The sequence below is a fragment of the Melospiza georgiana genome, chromosome 7, assembly GCF_028018845.1.
Source record: "Melospiza georgiana isolate bMelGeo1 chromosome 7, bMelGeo1.pri, whole genome shotgun sequence".
NCBI lineage: Eukaryota > Metazoa > Chordata > Aves > Passeriformes > Passerellidae > Melospiza > Melospiza georgiana.
Window position 1 is genome coordinate 31,067,349 of NC_080436.1, and position 18,184 is coordinate 31,085,532.

At 40.5% G+C, this 18,184-nt stretch overlaps 1 protein-coding gene across 8 annotated transcripts in view; it reads left to right on the forward strand.

Moving 5' to 3' along the window:
- KALRN (kalirin RhoGEF kinase) overlaps positions 1–18,184 on the forward strand; it is a 462,312-nt gene that overhangs the window by 237,941 nt on the left and 206,187 nt on the right. For all 8 annotated transcript variants that reach the window (XM_058028572.1, XM_058028576.1, XM_058028573.1 and 5 more), the window contains exon 10: positions 10,819–10,941. In XM_058028572.1, the coding sequence (XP_057884555.1) occupies positions 10,819–10,941 (123 nt within the window). The remainder of the gene's footprint in view (positions 1–10,818; positions 10,942–18,184) is intronic.

Consider the following 18,184-nt stretch of genomic DNA (forward strand, 5'->3'; position numbering starts at 1 on the left):
TGAATCATCCAAGTCAGGAGCCTAATGCACAGTTTCCTTTTATAACAACAGAGAGACACTGGCATCACCTGAGAATGACTCTCCTTGCATACTTCCCTCTCTTATTCCAGACTGTCAGGGAAATAATTATAATGTAAGCTCTTCAGACAAGACCTTCATTTCACTACCTAATGCTGGGTGGGATTTATTAGGATGCAGGAGCCCAAATCCTGTGGGATGCCATTCTGCTGGGCATTGAGTGTCCTCCTGATTCCAGATTTGCTTTGCAGCATTCTGCAGGAAAGTCAGTCCTCAGCAAACTGCTAAAATTTGATGTTACACTTAAACAGAATTTGTAGTCATTATGTATCCTGTCCTCATTATCTATTTCTGTCCCAGGATTGTTTGCATGTCAGGATTCGTGAAAATATCATGTGTAGTTTATTGTTTCTGAAAGGCATTGTTGGCTCTTAGTGTCATGGCAAAGGAGGAGAGAGAATTAGGCTTGTCTGTTACTGATTAGCCCTACAAAAATAGAAGGGTTGCAGTGGTAAAGAAAGAGAAATAAAATAGAGTTTTCTCCAACTATATGTATATTTTTGAAAGCAATTGCTAGAATGAGTAATTGCCATAAGGACATGGAGAAAAAGAAGGTCTTTGAGTTGATGTAGACTGGAATGCCAGAAAACTTTCTGCCCTGTAACTTTAAGAAGTAACAATAATAGTAGTGTTTCTTGCTTATTAAGGTTTATTTAATTTCAGGATTATGGGTTTTATAAAAGGTTGATGTTGAGCAACCTGCCAAAGGTCACTTCAAGCTTCATGACTAGAACTTTTCATGTCAGGATGTCTGATCCCTGCTCTAAACCAACAAAGTCATTGCTACTCCAGTTTTACCCCTTATGGAAAGGTCTTATAGGATTTATTGGGACTATCTAAAAATGAAATAAAGGTATGTTATGCTAAGAAATAAATATGCTATTTTAGGCACTGGTTTAGGAGTCCAAAATAGTCATTCTTTTCTACTCCATTTGTTTCCCTTGATCTTTTCTTTCAATTATCTCCTCATATGGCCTCCCAGCTTTTTCATGGTCCTGTTGATCAGAGTGATCAATCCTCTTTCATATTGCTTTTGACTGATGGCCCACAAAAGGTGTTTTCATTGATGTGAGAAAAAAACCTTGCCAGACAACAAAGAGCATAATGAAAGCTACTTGCTAATGTATAACTCTAACACTTTTCCCTCTGTTTTCCTCCATGGAGCAGCTGCTCAGCCAGCTGGTTACTTTCCCCCTTCTGTAATGAATTACACTCCTGGTTTGGGATTATTTGTCTTGCTGGGTAGCAAGAGCCAACTTAGGCTGATCTGCTCTGGCACCATGACCTGTCTCTGCCCACTGCTCCTCTCCATTCCAGTAATTCCTGTTTGTGCTGCTCATCCTCACAGCTCAGCCTTGCTCCATGCCACAAATACCTTCCCTGCCTGTGCTGGGCAGCAGCTCCTTGCTCTGGTAGCATCTCCTGTGGTCTGTGTCTGGTTCTGCTAGCTGCCTTACCAAACCAGCTTGACTGATGAGTTCTGGTGTTTCTTTCCATGGAAGAGAGGTTGTGCACTATTTTGAACTAAATGCAGAGTTTTATCTCACAGGAGACTTTTAGGCAACTTCTTTTGTTTCATATTCCTCACAGGGAACTCTTAGAGAAAGCTTCTTGCTTGTTTTTAGAAGCTGTAACCTGGATTGTAGCTCTGGAAGCTATTGCCTAGGCTGGGGTAACCCTTCAGGCACATTTAGACAGAGCTACTTGGCTCCAACTCCTGTATACTTTTACAGCTATAAACTTCTTTTATGTTACACTGTGGTTCCCTTTAACAAAAATGTCTTTCAAATGTGAAAATATGCAAACCAAACACATTTTAGGCCTATCCATTGGAATTTCACCTTTCCACTCCCTTTGTTTTGAAAGCTCTTGACTTGGTTTTTTTCCCTGCCTTTTGTATTTTTTTAGATGGAACATGTATTGAGAGATGGAGAAAATTACTTTTATTTTTGGCTTCAGCAACATATAAAACTTTCTGACCTTCAGATGATTCCCTTCCCAAATAAGGAGGAAAATTGTGGGGAGGAGGGAAACCACAAAATGAAACTTTTTTATTCTTTTCCCTGTTCCTCCAACAAAAAGTAACTTTAAACAATCAAAATGTATTTTGGATATGGTTTGTTCTTGCTTACCTCCTCAGGTTTTCAATGTCCACAAGGTGTTAGGAAACAATAAGAGAAGGAAACTCAGGATGAGGGGATGCTGTAGCCATCAAACTAGAAGAAAAATTAGAAAGGAAGTTTTTCACAGAAAATTTTGGTTTGGGGAAAATTGAGCTTTTCTTTAAAAAGATGCTCAAGGAAAGTCCCCAAACACTTCTGCTCTTCATTCTTCTCATGAGTGTCACTCCTGGAATCATTTGAGTGTCTCCTCTTTTCTCTGAACAGCTCGAGGTTGTTTCTTGCTGAGAAGGGTTTTCATAAGTCTGAATAATAATAATTATTTGAGGAATTAATAAAACTTCAAGTGCACATGATCACAGCAAAGTCTGAGCATTGTTGAAGTAAAAGATGTTTCTAATAATTAGGATATTGTTTTATCTGCTGGTTCTAAAGAGTTGTAGAAATCCTCTATGTGTGCACATGAGGAAGAAACTGGGCCAGACATTGAGCTCAAGTGTTTCTCTTTCTGGGAACTTCAAAGTTTAAGCTAAAGTGGTGGAAACAGAAGAAAATGAAGTGGAGGTTTGCTTGAGCAAAAAATCAAGAGCTTTTCAGGTTGCCTTTGCCTCAATGCCAACTCTGCCTGGACAATGTTCTTCCCATCCCCTTGAGCTGTGAGAGATCTGTGACATTCTTTCAGGAAACTCTGATTATGTCCAAGCAAACTGCCCAGATGGGGAGAGCCAGACCTGGACTAGAGCTGGCCACAGCCATGTCTGACCCAGCAGCTGCTTCTGGAAGAATGATGTGGAAGGACAAATATGGGACAAGAAAGGGAGAGTTGTGAAAAAATGTCTTGGTCTCAGAAGGAGAAAAATCACCATTCTAACTAGTGCTATGGACAGCAATAACTAAAATTGTCTATATGCTTTAAATAAGAAAATATTTCTCAATTTCTGAATATTACCATTGGTCATAGTCTGACAGACTTGATAAATTGTATTGCCAATTCATTACCCTGCAGCCAAGTGCCAGGTGTGATTCCTGAGAGCTGCAGGAAAGACTCACAAATAGGAACCCAGCAGCATAACTGCAAGAGAAATAATTTACCTGTCAGCCTGGAGAAGCTTCATGCAGAGCACAGCAGCATCTTTCTATGCTGATGCAGAGCACATTTTCTGTGTCTTGTACAGAAGGAACATGCACAAATGTGGTTATTTATAGCTTCTCCACCTACACTCAGCTTTGAAATTTTGTCTAAAAGAAGTTCAGCATTTAAAGAATACAACAAGGTTTTTAACTTGAAGATATGTTTCTCCTTTTCTTGAGTTCCTTAAAAAAACAATAATCTGGGAACATTAGTAACAATCCAGGCATTTAGGAAGAAACATTAGTTCTTCATTTGTCTGTCTATTGTTCTCTTACTTGGAATGTTTTTAGAGAGGCAGTTGCCAAATTTTATGAAGTAAAATATTTAATCGAGAAAATGAAAGATAAGTGGGTACGTTTGATGAATGTGAACTTTACCAAAGGAAAGCAATGTGAAGTTGAAGGAAGTTCCTTCTCAGGGTAAGAGAGGCATGTGGTGTATATTGCCACTCCCTTTTGGGGAGCTCACATCCCAGATGATGGCATTTAGTGAAGGGGCAGGCTAGGGCTGCGTGCCCTCAGGCTATGCCCAGAGGAAAGGGATGAGTCTTGCTCTCAAAATGCCCAGCCTACACCCAGCCAGCTCTGCCAGAGCCCAGAACTGAACGTGCTGTTTCCAAGAGAGACATAGCTAAATCCTACATTTTGCTAATTACTAGAGCTGGGACCAATTCTTTTCTTTACAAGAAGGTGGATGAGACCTGAATACATTGTATTCTCACTCTTCTCCAAGCTCCTATCAGTTTCAAATCATCATGATGCTTTTATAGATGTGAAGAACCGTACAAGTACATAGGAGCCATCTGCAGAAAGCAGACACAAGGTTGTTTTTGCCATATAAGCCTGTGGAAAGGCAAAGAGTTCAGGTGGAGCAGCTCTGTGGGAGCAGTGTGTCCCTCACCATCTCATCAGTGGAGCAGCCGTGCTGGCCATGGAGGGTGGCATATCTGAGATAATCAGATTGGAATTCTCAGATGAGTAATTGTGACTGTTGCCCAGGTCTGTAGGTCTACAGTAATGTGAAAGTTCTTGGAGATGGATGGGGAATGAGAGAAATGCTGCAACAAGTCCCCATGAACTTCTGAGCCTCTGCTAGAGAACTTGTGAACATCTCATAGATGTGCAGTCCATTGCTATGGGAGATATTTAGGATGCCTTCACTTAGTCATCCTGTTAAGTCTGCAGGCCTTTCATAACCAGTTTGCATATTTTTGCAACAGAAACTTCTAAGAAGGGGGTTGCTGGGGGAGTTGTTATTCTGTAGTGTTTTCCACTGCAGAAGCTGTTGATGAGCAAGGATCCTGCTGCAGAGACTTGTCTTCTCTGGATAAACTCCTACAGACCCGTTTCCAGATGGGCTTGTAGGATATCTGGGGGTGCTGGAAGCAGTGAGAAGTGTGAATAAGACTATATGCATGTATTTTTGCAAATCTAGGACTTGCTGACAGTCCTCTGGACTCACATGTCTCAGTAGCTGTATGGTTTACTCAGATGTGTCCAGCAGTGTCAGCTGTGCTTTGTGAGGCCGCCCCCACTGCCAAGAACAGAACATTGATGTTCTGTTTTGACAAACTAGTGGAGCTTTAAACTACAAAGGTTAGATTTTTGTTGTTCAAATGAAAAATTGTGCAGAGGTGAAAGTTTCACATAATGTCCAGGAAGCTCATAAAAACACCTACAATCTGACTTCATAGGGACTTCTTTTTTTGGTTGAATTTAGACAAGGGAATAAAGGAAATTTTAAAAAAATGTTTTAATTGGCTCTGCATTTAATTCCCCTCATTAATTTAGTTGCAATATACAGCAAAATACTGATAGGTCTGTAAGGTTGTTTTTCCCTCCAAGGGTAAATGGGACTGTATGTTTTTTCTTTTCAAAAGACCTCTTTAATTATGTCGTGGTATTTGGAATAGCTACAATTAGAGAGCAAAAGCAGGGAATGATTAAAAACTCCTACTTAATAGCAGCTGTATTAGTTCTCTGGCTTTTGAAAGAGACCCAGGCACAGTTGAGTCCACACATACAACATGGAAAAGTTGTGCTGAAAAGGAAAGGCAAAATGGTGGTCAAAATTTTTTAACTGACTTTAGGGAACGTTGTCTGTTGTACTGTTTTAAGAGAGCTCTTTCTTGAGAAAGGATTGAAGAAGTATCAAAGTTCATCCTTCTTGTCCAGTTCAGACTATGGTAATGAGTGTAGCTCTTTTCACTCAATTCCACCTTAAAACAAACAGAAACCCAAAAAACCCTTCTGAAACCTCAGGCTGCTTGTCTGGTGATAGTGGACAACACCATGTCTTAAGACAGTTTGAAATTAGTGACTCTTTTTACTTAGAGTCTGAGCTGAATTAAATACAGAAGAACTTGCTAGGCTGGCTATATTATTTTCTGAAGATGAATTAGTCATTGCTGCATGGCAGATCAAGCTATGGTATTTCAGGATTTGTAGGTATACATTCAGCAATTAGGCATTGTACCTGAGTGGTTTTGGAGCAGCTTGCACCTGATTTTAAAGCCTTGCCTTTCAATGCATTGCCTGTTCCCTTTTGTACAGCTGCCACCACATTGCTTATTATTTATAATATTTCAGTATGTTCCTTCAGTGTAAAAGGTTCCTAGAATCCCCAACCAAATTTGGAACCACACAGAGGCTGCAAAAACTTAAAGTGGAAGGCAGCTTCCGCTTTCTCTGTCAGTCGTGCTTCTTTCAACTGCCAATGTAATTAATGTGATTTTAGAAAAGTGAATGGAGGCAGGGACATTGAGTAATTTGCTCAACTGCCATGCTGGGCATTGAACCAAATCACTCCAATTCCAGTCCACTTTTGATGTGAAATCCTTGTTGCTTTCTACTTTTTTTCTTGAAACTCTTCCATGATTTGACATATTTGACCAAAGGCAGTGGGCAGAGAAAGGCCCTGTTCCCTCCCAGAGCTGCACCAGCAGGGCTCTACCTGGCCATGGGGACTGCTTCAACCTGTGCACTGCAACCTATGAACTACACATGTTCACACATTGCTATATGGAAAATAGAACATGGGGTTGACATGTGTGTCCAGAGGCTCAGATCCTGCTGGATGCACAATTAGTTCCTGCCTCTTAACTTGACACATGTGGGGTCTTTGATCAATGTTTGCTGAAGGCAGTTGAAATTTCACTGTGGCTTTTGGTGGGAACAAGATCTGAGTTTTAGAGTCAGATATAGATGCCTCTGGGAATAAAAATAATTTTGAGGAAGCCAAAGTTGATGTTTCTGGTTTAAACATGAGGTGTGATCCCCATCTTTAAAAGGTTTTGTAACAATATTTTATTGTGCCACCAACATAAATTTATAATGAAGAAGTGAAAAAGGGAGTTTTTATTAGGAAACAGAAACCACAGATGAGAATGGCTGAGTTCTGAGTTTTGTTTTGGGTTCTATTATAAACTATTATTAATAGCAGGAAAAGCTAGAGGATAAGTTCCTTTGTATTTCAGTGTATTTTCTCAGCTAGACCTTTACTTGACATTACTCTGCTGTGACAGGGCCAGGGATAATAGGGAAAAGGAATCTATTTTCAGCAATGATTTGGAACACAAAAAGAAACTGATTTAAATCAGACTGTGTCTGCGTTTTATTCATTACAGAGGATTAGTATTTCTTAAGTCTCCTTGAGTTGTTGTGAGTTAGGGGGGATTTTTCATTTTGTTTTTCTTCTGATTCTCAGTGTTTGTTCTGCCTTCCCTGGTGCTGTTGCTGACACCAAGTTCTCCTGGAGGGCCTGGTAGCAGGCCAGGGGTTGGGCTGGCCATGCCATCCTGCACAGAACAGGATTATCCACTAGATGGAATTCCAGTGGATAGAAGTTGGCAATCCCACACTGGCTGCTGCCTCTCCTCACAGTCAGTGGTTTCCCTGTCAAATGTGCCAAGTATCTCTTAAAGGCACTTTTTCCTCCCAATAAAGGAGTGGTTTGTGGGTGACCTGAGAGCACATCTTTTTTTGAGCTGTGTTGCTCATAAATGCATATATGATGTGTAGCTTCTAGTTCTACTAGAAGAAAATGAAGTATCAAGAGATTCTGTCTTGTATTTGCAAAATCTGGTACATCCAGAAAGTATTACTAACTAGGCTTGTACAATTTTGAAGGGCTTTGATAGAAAAGATTGGATTTTGTTGCTGCGCAGTGGAACAAAACATTTGTAATAAGCTTTGGATGTAAAGTATGATCTGAAACATGAACCTTTGAAATGCATTTCTTGGTTACAAAAAGCAGGCTTGGCAAAGGCAGAGCTTCTGGAATAGGAGTTTCAGACATGCAGGGCCTTCAACCTACTGAGTATTCATAACAGCAGCTGCAGGAAAGTAAAGATAAGGTTTCATTCTTGTGAGTTTTGAAGTGCCTTATGAATTCCTAGTATCTCACCAGAATTTAGTTAGCTCATAGTGCCTCAAGAGCAAGCAAGAAAGCGCTCATAGTGGCAGCTTGATACTGCCTGGCTTTCTTTCACCACACAATTTTAGAGGCTTTGTCCATGTGTTTAAAGTTAGGCAATGCTTATGCACCTATATGAAATGGGGCCTCATTTAAAGCTGAATAAATTAGGTGGAATTGCTCTGGAATTTATACAACTCTGTTATCAAAGAGTTAAACTAACCCCTTTGAGTTATACCAGGTTTGTACTGTTTTGAGTCAAGATCTGACTCTCAACTGCTTGAAGTGTAAAATGGTATAATTTATTTTCAGTTTTCAGAATAACCTCGTTTTAAGAGTCACTATGGCAACAACAGTGGTAACAGGGTAACAAAGATTATTGATTCCCTTGGCACTTCAGTGGGTCACCCACTCAGGAGCAGTGGGGCTGTTGGACATGGCCTGGGCCAAATGCAGAAGTCGGGGTGTTCTGTCACCGCTGGTACCACGCACTGTGTCGCAGTCACCAGCTCACACTTCTCATCTCTTCCTGATGCACAGGACAGGGCTCAGGGACTGCTGAGTTTGGGCATCCCTCAGTGTTCAGGCTGCCTGGGACAGTGTGGAGCCACCAGCCCTGGAGGTATTCAAAAGACAGGCAGAATCTTAGGGACCTGGTTTAGTGGTGGGTTTGGCAGTGCTGGGTTGGAGTCAAGGATCTTCAAGTTCTTTTCCAACTTTAACGATACTTTGATTATTACCAAAGTCATCCTTATTTCATCTTCATTCATTTCTGCTAAAAGAAATACAGTTTAAAAGATGTGAAAATCTAGAAGTTTTTCAACTAGCTTCAAGGACAGATATAGTTCCTTAAAGTAATGGATTTACTATTCCTTTGACATTTTGTGTTCACGTAAAATGGGTGCAGATCAAGAGGATTGCTGGGAAAGAATCGGTTCCCAAGGAGATTTTGATTTAATTTGGATAAAGTTATGAGATGTTTCTTAATTTTCACATTTTCTGATTAGGAAATATACCTACAGAAGGAGACTTCATTTTCAAAGTGCTGCCTTGAAATGTCTGTTTTCCCTTTTAAAATAGAGCCCTAATGATTTTATTTTATTATTTAAAAATTAAGTTAACTTTTTGAAAGTTTTTAAAAGGCTTGACCTTAACTTCACTAATGTAATCATCTTGCCAGATTCCCATCATACAAATTAGCCTAGAGAAAGAGCAATTATCATCCCAAAACTTTGCTAAATCATTGCCTGATTGCTTCTTCAACCTTTTCCCTCTCAAACCATTCTTCCATCTCTTTCTTCCCATGTTTTCCTAGGGTATCCCATACAAACTATCAGCATTCCCTGCCAGTGGACTCTCAAGTGTGTTTTTCCCTGATCTTGGCTGGGCAGGATTTGCTTTCCCAGTTTAGTTGTGCTCTAGGTAGAGTTTGATCCTCAGCAAAAAAGAGTGTGGAAAGGGCTCTGGAAGTGGCTCTCTTCAAATACCTCCTTCCCAATGCTCTGCTCAGATGAAACCCATCTGAATTGCCACTATTATGATTTTAACAGTTACACAGATCATTCTACAGGGACAGTTAGGGCTATTCTTCCTCCAGGTAGCATTTTGAATCTTGTGCTTAGCCAGCCATATAATGACTGTAATAGCTGGCACAGTCAGCCTGCTGTAGCTGTACTGAGTTTTATTTCATTTTCTCCATGACCTGGGTTTGCTGCTTATTTTGTTGGGTGTGTAATTGTGCCCTTGAGGAGATAAGGAGACAGGACATGCACATGGTAATAGAAAATAATGTTTCCATCAATATTGATCTTAAACTAGTGAAATAAAAATAATTTTAAAAAAGGAGATACTAACATGTTATAGCTACCCCAGTGAACAGAAACAGCTTTTAACAGAACAGAATAGTTATTGGACTCATGAGTTACAGTCCTTTCCTAGCTAGAATAAAATACAGCTTGGCAATAAAGCACAATTAGGAAATCTGAAGATTTAATTTAGAAAACACTCCTAACTGCAGTTTTAATGGCATCTTCAAGCTTCTTAAGAGATAATTAAATTATTTCAACTAAGTCACTGTAACTTTAATGTCTACCTGTATCTCAGGATGTTAATTTTTGGCAGTAGAGTAAATTACACAGTCTGTGCTCTCAATTAAAATGTTAAATGTTTATCTTGAATTATTACACAGTTATTCTAGTTCTAAAGACTTTTCCTTTCTTCAGGGTAAGGGAGAGTTTCTCCAAATATGCTGACACATACATGTATACAATTCTGGTGATTTCAGCTTTGACTGGGACCTTTCAGAGTTCTTCCTGCGTTTGCCACAGACTGACTGCTTAATATTTCTCATTGTTTGCACGGCAGATTAAGTGCTTTGTGTCCTCACAGATTTTTATTTATGCTGTTACTTTATTCACTCTGTTATTCCATATCTCAGCTTTTTAAAGAGCCAGCTTTCTTGTCTTTTATGATGGAAACAAAAATGTGATATTTCTCTATGCATGCAGATTATTGTGAGTTTATTAGGTCCAAGTGCATTATATACAAAAAAAACCTATATTATCTTTATTAGCATCTCAGTAAATGCTGAGGATTCTTTTGTTAATTAGGCCTATCAGGTTATCAGAGCCTCACAACAACATCTGGTCTTTTGCCAATTTCCTGGGACAACTCAGGAATGAGTTTCACACTGAGATGTGAAATCAGCTGTTGCTGTCTTGCAGTTTACACAAGCTCATCAGAAGAGGGTACTTCTTGTAAAAGATTCCAGATTTCTGATTCCCTTTCCCCAAAAGTCATCTATGTGAAAGTAAATATTTAATATCTGCCAGACTCCAATAACTAAGCTAGACCTCAAAATAAATTGAATAACAAAAATTCAATAAACCTCATTTAGCAGTAGCATCCATGAGCATTTATCTTCTCTCCAGTTAGAATGGATTTTGACAGAGCTGCTTGTGCTCACCCATAGCAAGCACAAGACAGTCCTCTGCAGCTGTTCCATCCTCTCCCTCACAGGGTTTCTCTGTGCTGCTGAGGCAGGAGAGATAACTGGATGTTCTTCTTTTCTGGCAGGTCCTGGACTGGATTGAAAACCACGGGGAAGCTTTTCTGAGCAAACACACCGGAGTGGGGAAGTCTCTACACAGAGCACGAGCACTGCAGAAGAGACATGATGATTTTGAAGAGGTAGCACAGGTAAGAGTCTGAACCAGACACCTCTGCTGGCTTGATTTTTGTTGCTCCTTTTGCATATTCAGAAAAAGCTGTCACTGTTTTGGTGATACACACTTCTGCTGCTCTCTTCAATGGTTTGGAGCTGCCCAGGGTCCTGTCTCCAAGGTCTGGAAGTCAGCATGCACACTGCAGGACTTACAATCAGATAATCATCACACTGGGTCATGAAAGGTCTCAAAGGCCGTGAGAAATCACAAACAGCTTATAGGAAAGTAGCACTTTCTGTTGGGACATAGAGGAGAATGGTTTTGAGTGAGAGTGGTGGAAAAATCAATCCTAACTCCTAGGGGGAGACTGATGGCCTTAAGCATAAGGTGGGGAGCAGCTGTCAATTAGCAGAGGAAACACCAGAGTTTGCAGTAAGGACAAGTACCCTTCCCATCCTACAGTGCATTATGTGGCAGGGATTTTTTGGTTTGGACTGAGGCAATCATTACAGGTAGAAATTATTATTTTAATCTAACTCATAGAACACTGTAAGCAAGATTTTTCCAGGAATTTGTCATGAAGCTAAAATCTTACAACTATTCCTCAAAGTGGAATCATAGTAGATGACATCCTGTCCTTATTTATAGAATTTAACAGAAAGAGGACCTTTTTTAAGTTCTTCCATGGATTCAGTAGATTTTTTTCCCCTCTAAGTATCCATGGTCAGAAATTACCCAGTCTCAGCTCTGACTGTCAGATCATGTTACACCATTTTGGGGTAGATTTGAAACACCTACTACCTGTAACTGATAATCTGTAAAAGTACTTCTCCTTTGGATATTCTGGATAAATTCCTGATGATCCATGTAAAGCAGAATGTATAAAATGCTTTGTCCCCCTGATACACACAGGACAGGTTATTGCTCAAATGTTTCAATGTGGCATAAGATAAAAATTTACTAGAATTTAGTTTTGGTTTTCTGCAAAACATTTCCCATGTGCTGGCCTAGTTTAGTTTAAGATATTTCCAGTAACAGGGACATACCTCTTTCACTGTTTCCTCAGGGAAATATTTCACTGCCTGATGGCAGCTACTGATGAGATTTTTTTTCTCCTCTCTCTTATATTGCAATTATATTTCTCTCAATCTCTTTCTCTATTATTATTATTCCCTTGTTTTTATCCCTGTAGTCTTATTTATCTCCCTTAAGGGGATAAATCCCAGGAAATGGGATGAATTAACAATCCTGAAATATCTGTAGAATGTTGTCATGTTTTCTCCTATGTGCCTCTCAACCATGTTCAACATATTTAATTCTGCTAATATTATTCTTATTCACCAATCCTTTGAAAATCTTTTCCTATCTATGTTGTTGGAAATTTAAATTACCAACATCCTTCTTTTTATTAGATGTTCAGCTCTTGATGGAACATCCCACTTCTTGGCTTGCTAATGAATTTCAATGTTACCATTAAGATGTGATGGGAAATCCTTACATACCTTTCACAAATCTCACAGCTTGAAAGCAGCAGTTCTGCACTGGTGTGTTTCTAAAATTTCATGGAACCACCTGTGCAATTAGGATTTCTGGTAATAGGCTTGAATTTCTAAAAAACTTAGATTTCTGCAAATTTATTAAAATGGATTTTAGGATGGAGCTTGCAAATCATGGTTCTGCAAGGCCTCATCCAAAAGCACAAATTAGTGTTAGTTTTCATCCTAAAATCAATATTAGGGTTCTTCCCAGAGTGAGTGCTCAAGTCTGCTGTTATTGGATGCTATACTGGGCTAGAAAATGAAAATTAGGATCATATAATATACAGGAGCTGAAACAAGGTAATTTCATGTCTTTTGTGTCATTACTATTTTCTAAATCCCCCTCCTCTGATACATTATCTTCATGATTCCCATTTCATCTCACATTTTCTGGATCATAGTTAGTATGTTTTTCTACCTCCTCTCTGAGTACTTCTTAACTAAAGATGTAGGAAACAAATTAAGAACAGGTGAGAAGAGACAGAAAAATTACAGAGTCCTGACAATGGAGGTGAAATCAAGCCATGTAACTGTCTGCACATGGAAACAGCAGCAGCTCGTTAAGGCTTGCTGCATGGGCTGATGGAACTGGGAGATCCATCCCCTCATCAGGGCTGGGGAACCGTACAGCGTGCAATTGTCACCTGTAGGTGCTAGGGTAAGTCAGAATATAATTACTTTGCTGAAGAGTTTTCTAACCTCCGTGTTAGGCCTCCTTCTCTACCACTTCAGCACATCTCTCTGAGCATAATTTCAGACACATTTCCTTTCACTTCCCAAGGCCAAATTCAGAGCAAATCAATCTTGTTCACTGGGTGACCACATGTGCTCAAGTGAAGGTGGGTGTTTTAAAGGAAGGAAGGAAAGAAAATGTTTCATTTCTGAGGTTATAGAACCTCTTGGGTTCCTCTGAATCAGACTCATTTACAGCTGATGGGTAGAATCACTGAGCAGCTCATTGCTCTGCCTGGACTGTTGTGAACATGAAGTTTATGGTGCATCCTAATTACAAATAATTGACACAAGTTGAACCTGGTCCCTTCCCAACAGCTTTGACAGAAACACTTTGCTCTGGTGCATTCACATGAAGATATCATTGCTAATTTATGAGGCCTGTCTGCAGTGTGACACAGGAATGTGGTGCTGGCAAATGGACATGGGGACACACAGTGAGGGGAAGTGAAAGGAGTCTCAGGCTTTATCTGAGCTCAAGGACTTGAGAATATAATGCTCTTTGCTTTGGACAGAGTAATAGTGAGGGTAAAAGGAGAGTCCATAAATTTATCACACCTGGAATTCTCTTGCAGAAGCTTCTAGTGGGGGTAATTTTACAGCTGGGAACAAATCTCCTCTCTACTTGGATTATGACCAATTTTTATTTTTCCTAAGTCCCTTCTTGATGCTTAACACTTTACAGTTGGTTGGAAATTAATTCTAAATTTAAATATTTGTTATTTTTCTCAAGCTAGCAAACATCTTTTCCCAATGGCAGGACTTTTTCCCAATATAACCATGTAATAAAGCAGATATGCCACCGCCCCAAAAAAGCTGTTGAGTTTACCTATTCCCCTCATCAGGATGTTATTTACTAGCTTTAATAGTAAGAAAAGCAGTTATGATTGTTTTCCTTAAAAAAAAAAATATATATATATATATATATAACGTGTTCTCCTGACACACTTGGTGAGCTTGACAATATAAGCAATAGTATTTCCTATTGGCAGTTCTCTGATAAAAGTGCTTAGCCTGCCATACAGTATAAATTTATTCTTAAAAATCCACTTTCTTTGGCTCTGACATATTTGTTCTTATCTCTTGCTGTTTCAGGAGGGCATTTGCAAAGGTCAGATTAGAAGCAATTTTCAGGAGTCTTCTTGACATTTTTAGCAGGGGGCAAAACATTCCTAATTTTGCCTTACTGTGTGTAAACCAGAGTGTTGTGTCTGGCGTTGCAGTGCTGAGAAATGCTGTGATTGACTGACCTGCCATGGCACTAGATTGAGAGGTGGAACATGCTCCCTCTATGTCTGATTAGGAACTGCAGATTGATAAATCTGGATGTAATGATTCAATCAGGCATGGCCCAAATAGATCACATTCCTGCATACAGCTGTGCTCAGAAAATGTCAGTGATTTTACAGCACTGTGTTGCGGGCAATAGGAAATGTAATTTTGGGTCTCTTTCTCTCATAACTGCTGTTTAGACAAAGCTCTGGCAATTTTTCTGACTGTATTTATACTACATGGAATGCACAGATGGCAAATGTTGGAATTTGGATTAAAAAGCCTGAGCTCCTGGGAGGGAGGTTGTTATCTTGTGCATACCTGCCACTGTTTCTCAGTCAGTGCTGGTTCTGTTTGCAGGCTGCCTCTGTGAAAGTGCCAGCCTGGGCACAGCACAGTGCCTGCCATGCACTGAGGTTTCGTAGCCAGGCATTATCAAGACATCACCAAAGGAATATGGCTCTGGATGTAGCTACAGTGTTCCAGTGACGGCCTCCTTGCTTGGCTGGAATTATTATTTGCAAGTCAGATAACTGTAGTCCAGCCAGTTACAGTCACAAATCAAAAGATAATTTCCTTTTAGGCTCTATAACTTTTCCTTATTCAGTGCTTATATCCTGAGAACAGCATGCCTTCCAGCTGGAAAAGTCTCCCAACATTTCAGCACTATCTAGCTGACCTGCACGTGTTGGAAGCATTTATCCTCTTCCCGGTATCCTTTTCCTCTCTTCTGGCAGTCCCAGCAATCAGAGGTTCAGGTGCCTTCTGAGCATCCTCCCCTGCTCACACAGAGAGCCTTGCTGCCTTTGTGCTGCTCAGAATTAGGAAATGTCATGGGAAGCTGCTCTGACAATCCCTGCCTTTCTGCTGCCACAGGTCTGAGTGGTTTTGTGAACAGTCTGAAAGGAGCATTTCTGTAGCCTCTCTGCCTTTAGGAGCTTTTCCCTCGGAGGTGCAGCTGGGATTTCCTGTGGCTCGGGTTTATCCCCGTTTCGGCCGGGAGCCAGTGCGGATCTCCACCTGCAGATGGCACTCGCAATGCGCTGCAGAGCCTGGAGCCTAATGGCAAACAGAGCCGCTGTGTCTCATCCACACTAACCAAACACTGTCTCGCAGTGAAATGAAACAGAAGTGGAAGCTGGCTCACTCCCCGTCCCATGGTGTTCTCCCACCCCTGCCAAAACCCACGATGTTCAAGGTCACCAGAAAAACAACCCCCCTAATATTTTTTTTTGTTTGTTTTTAATGCGAAGCTGGGCGGTCAATGGTTTAAGTCAAGGTGATGCTTGTCATCTGTGTTTGTGGGATAAACTGCTCTCAGATCTTTGGAGCTGTTCTCAAGGCTCTTGGGCCACATTAAGTTCACAGCTACAACTGGGTTTGCATTTAGTACCTGTGTGTGTGTGTTTGCATGCAATAGTTGGTGTGTTTTTCATGGTAATCCAAAGGCATTGATGTTTACAAGGTGAAATATCACAACAAAGCACATGTTCTGAACAGCCTTGGCTCAAAATGTGTGGGGTTGTCCCTTCTTATCAAACACAGCAAGAGGGTTGACTGGAGGCTGAGTGTGGCCATCAGAGTTCATGGGGTTTGTCCAGTGCAGCAGCTCTTGGTTCAGGCCTTGTGTCTAGCACAGATTTGAGGTAGGTACAAGGCTGGATCCTCTATTCCTGACTTTGAAAGCTTTATGGAATCCATTTTGCCAAGGCATAAATGCAGTGCAGCAGAACTCTTGAATTATTGCAAAGAAGAAGAGCCAGACAAAATGCGAGAAAAATGCTGGACTTTGCACTCTGGCATTTGGGAAGCCATTCAGTGTTCCTGTTCTTGGGTGTCTGTGCTTGCCTTCCTCCAAGACAGCTTTGGAAGATGATGATGAAACACCTGAACACTGGCTTTGTACCATCATGGTTAACCTTTGTGTACATGCACAGCTCCTTTAAGATTCAGTTCTTCCTTTTATTCATCTCAGGGAGATAAATGTATTTTCTACAAGCGAAGGCTTTTGGCAGAGACCTTGAAAGCCAAAGGCCTGAATCAGCTATAAGAAATCAAAGCTCTGATGATGTTCTTCATCTAACAAGCAATTTGTTCTCCAATATTTCTTCCTCCACTGTGCTCTTCCTAAAATACTGGAAGTTCAAAGTTTTTGAAAAGCCCTTGCAGATAAAGAGAATTTTAGGTGCAAATATGTTGAAAAAATAGTTACGTTGTTTGTCATGTGAAATATCCAGTGGATCCAGTAAGAAATTTTGCAGGTAAAAATAGTATTCTGTGACCTCTCAGTCCCACATAGTTTTACTTAAACTGCTTTAAAACTATGTGTGGTAATGGAATAGTCAGGCCAAAGCTGAATTGCAAACAGCTACTTGTTTGGCCTTCAGGATAAAAACCTAGTGCTTTCCCATACAAATTCCAGCTCTGTTGGATGTCGTTGTTCTAAAGTTTGGCATGAAGTTCAGTACTGATGTAAAACAGCTAGGAATAAATTAAGAGTCCATGTTGATAATGAGCACTTCGGAAGCATTGTCCTAGGGTGGGTTTTTTAATTTTTATTTTGTTTCAATTTTTACGATTTTACAACCTATCTGGGTGACTAAAATCCTATGAAGGATGAAATATTAAGCCAAAAGAGGGAGAAGCAGACAATTAAACCTGGTGAGAAATATGCTCAAAGTTGGCAATAATAACTGTACTTTCAGTAGTACCAAATCTTTTTTAAAATAACAAAAGCATGAGACAGGCAACAAAAAATCAGTCCTACTCTTATTTTCATCATCCTTTATATGGCCATTAACAAGTTCTGAAGCTATTATCTGCATTTTCCTGTTAATTTATGTAAATGTATTCACTTCTAGACAAAGAGGGAAAAATGCCCACTGGCAGCAGATTACACAGGCCTTTGTACCGTGGTGCAGGAGCTCCAGAACTCTTGGTTTCTCCTCCTGGCTGCATCTGGCAGGCACAGAGAGCAGAGAGCAGTGGAACTGCCAATACAAGGGCTGTCTGTGGAGGTTACCAAGGCCCTGCTGGATCCAGAAGCTCCTAACAGCATCCCCAGGGGCTGGATAGTTTATCATGGGAGCCGTGGTACCACTGAGCATGAAGCCTCTGGGTGACTCAGGACTGATCTGCAGTGCAAGAGCAGAACTGAAATGGGTCTGCACAGGAGGGGTTGGGCAGATTGCCTGGGTCAGATGTGAGGCTGTGGGGACTGGACTGCCCCACCTAAGTCAGAAGCAGGGCGTGTGAGATGTGTTTTCCCTGAGGAGGTGTGAAGGAAGGACTCCTCAGAGCACATGTGGAGACTCCGGTAGCAGCAGCCTGGCAAATCTTGTGGAAGAAATGGAGTTGAATTGATGGCCAGTGGTACTCCATGATCTATTGGTAGTGGGGAATCTCTTTTTAGACAGGCTCTATAATGGCACAGAGATCTTCCTGGCAGTTCTGTGATGGGCTGTACCTATTATGCCATGTCTTTGAGTTTGCATTTCAGTGTATTTCTCCTCCAGCTCAAGGCAATTTTCTTTCCTATTTCTTCTCTTCCAAAATCACTTGACAGCTGGATCTTTTCATTAAACCTCCTGCAGCATGATTCACAATCTAAATGCTCCCTATAAAATCTTAAGTCTTGGCAGCAAAGTGCATTTTTTTACAATTGCCAGGAGCTAGCTTTCTATCACTGGTTTATTTGGGTAGGTTTATTTTTGTGTCTTTAAAATATCATCCCTT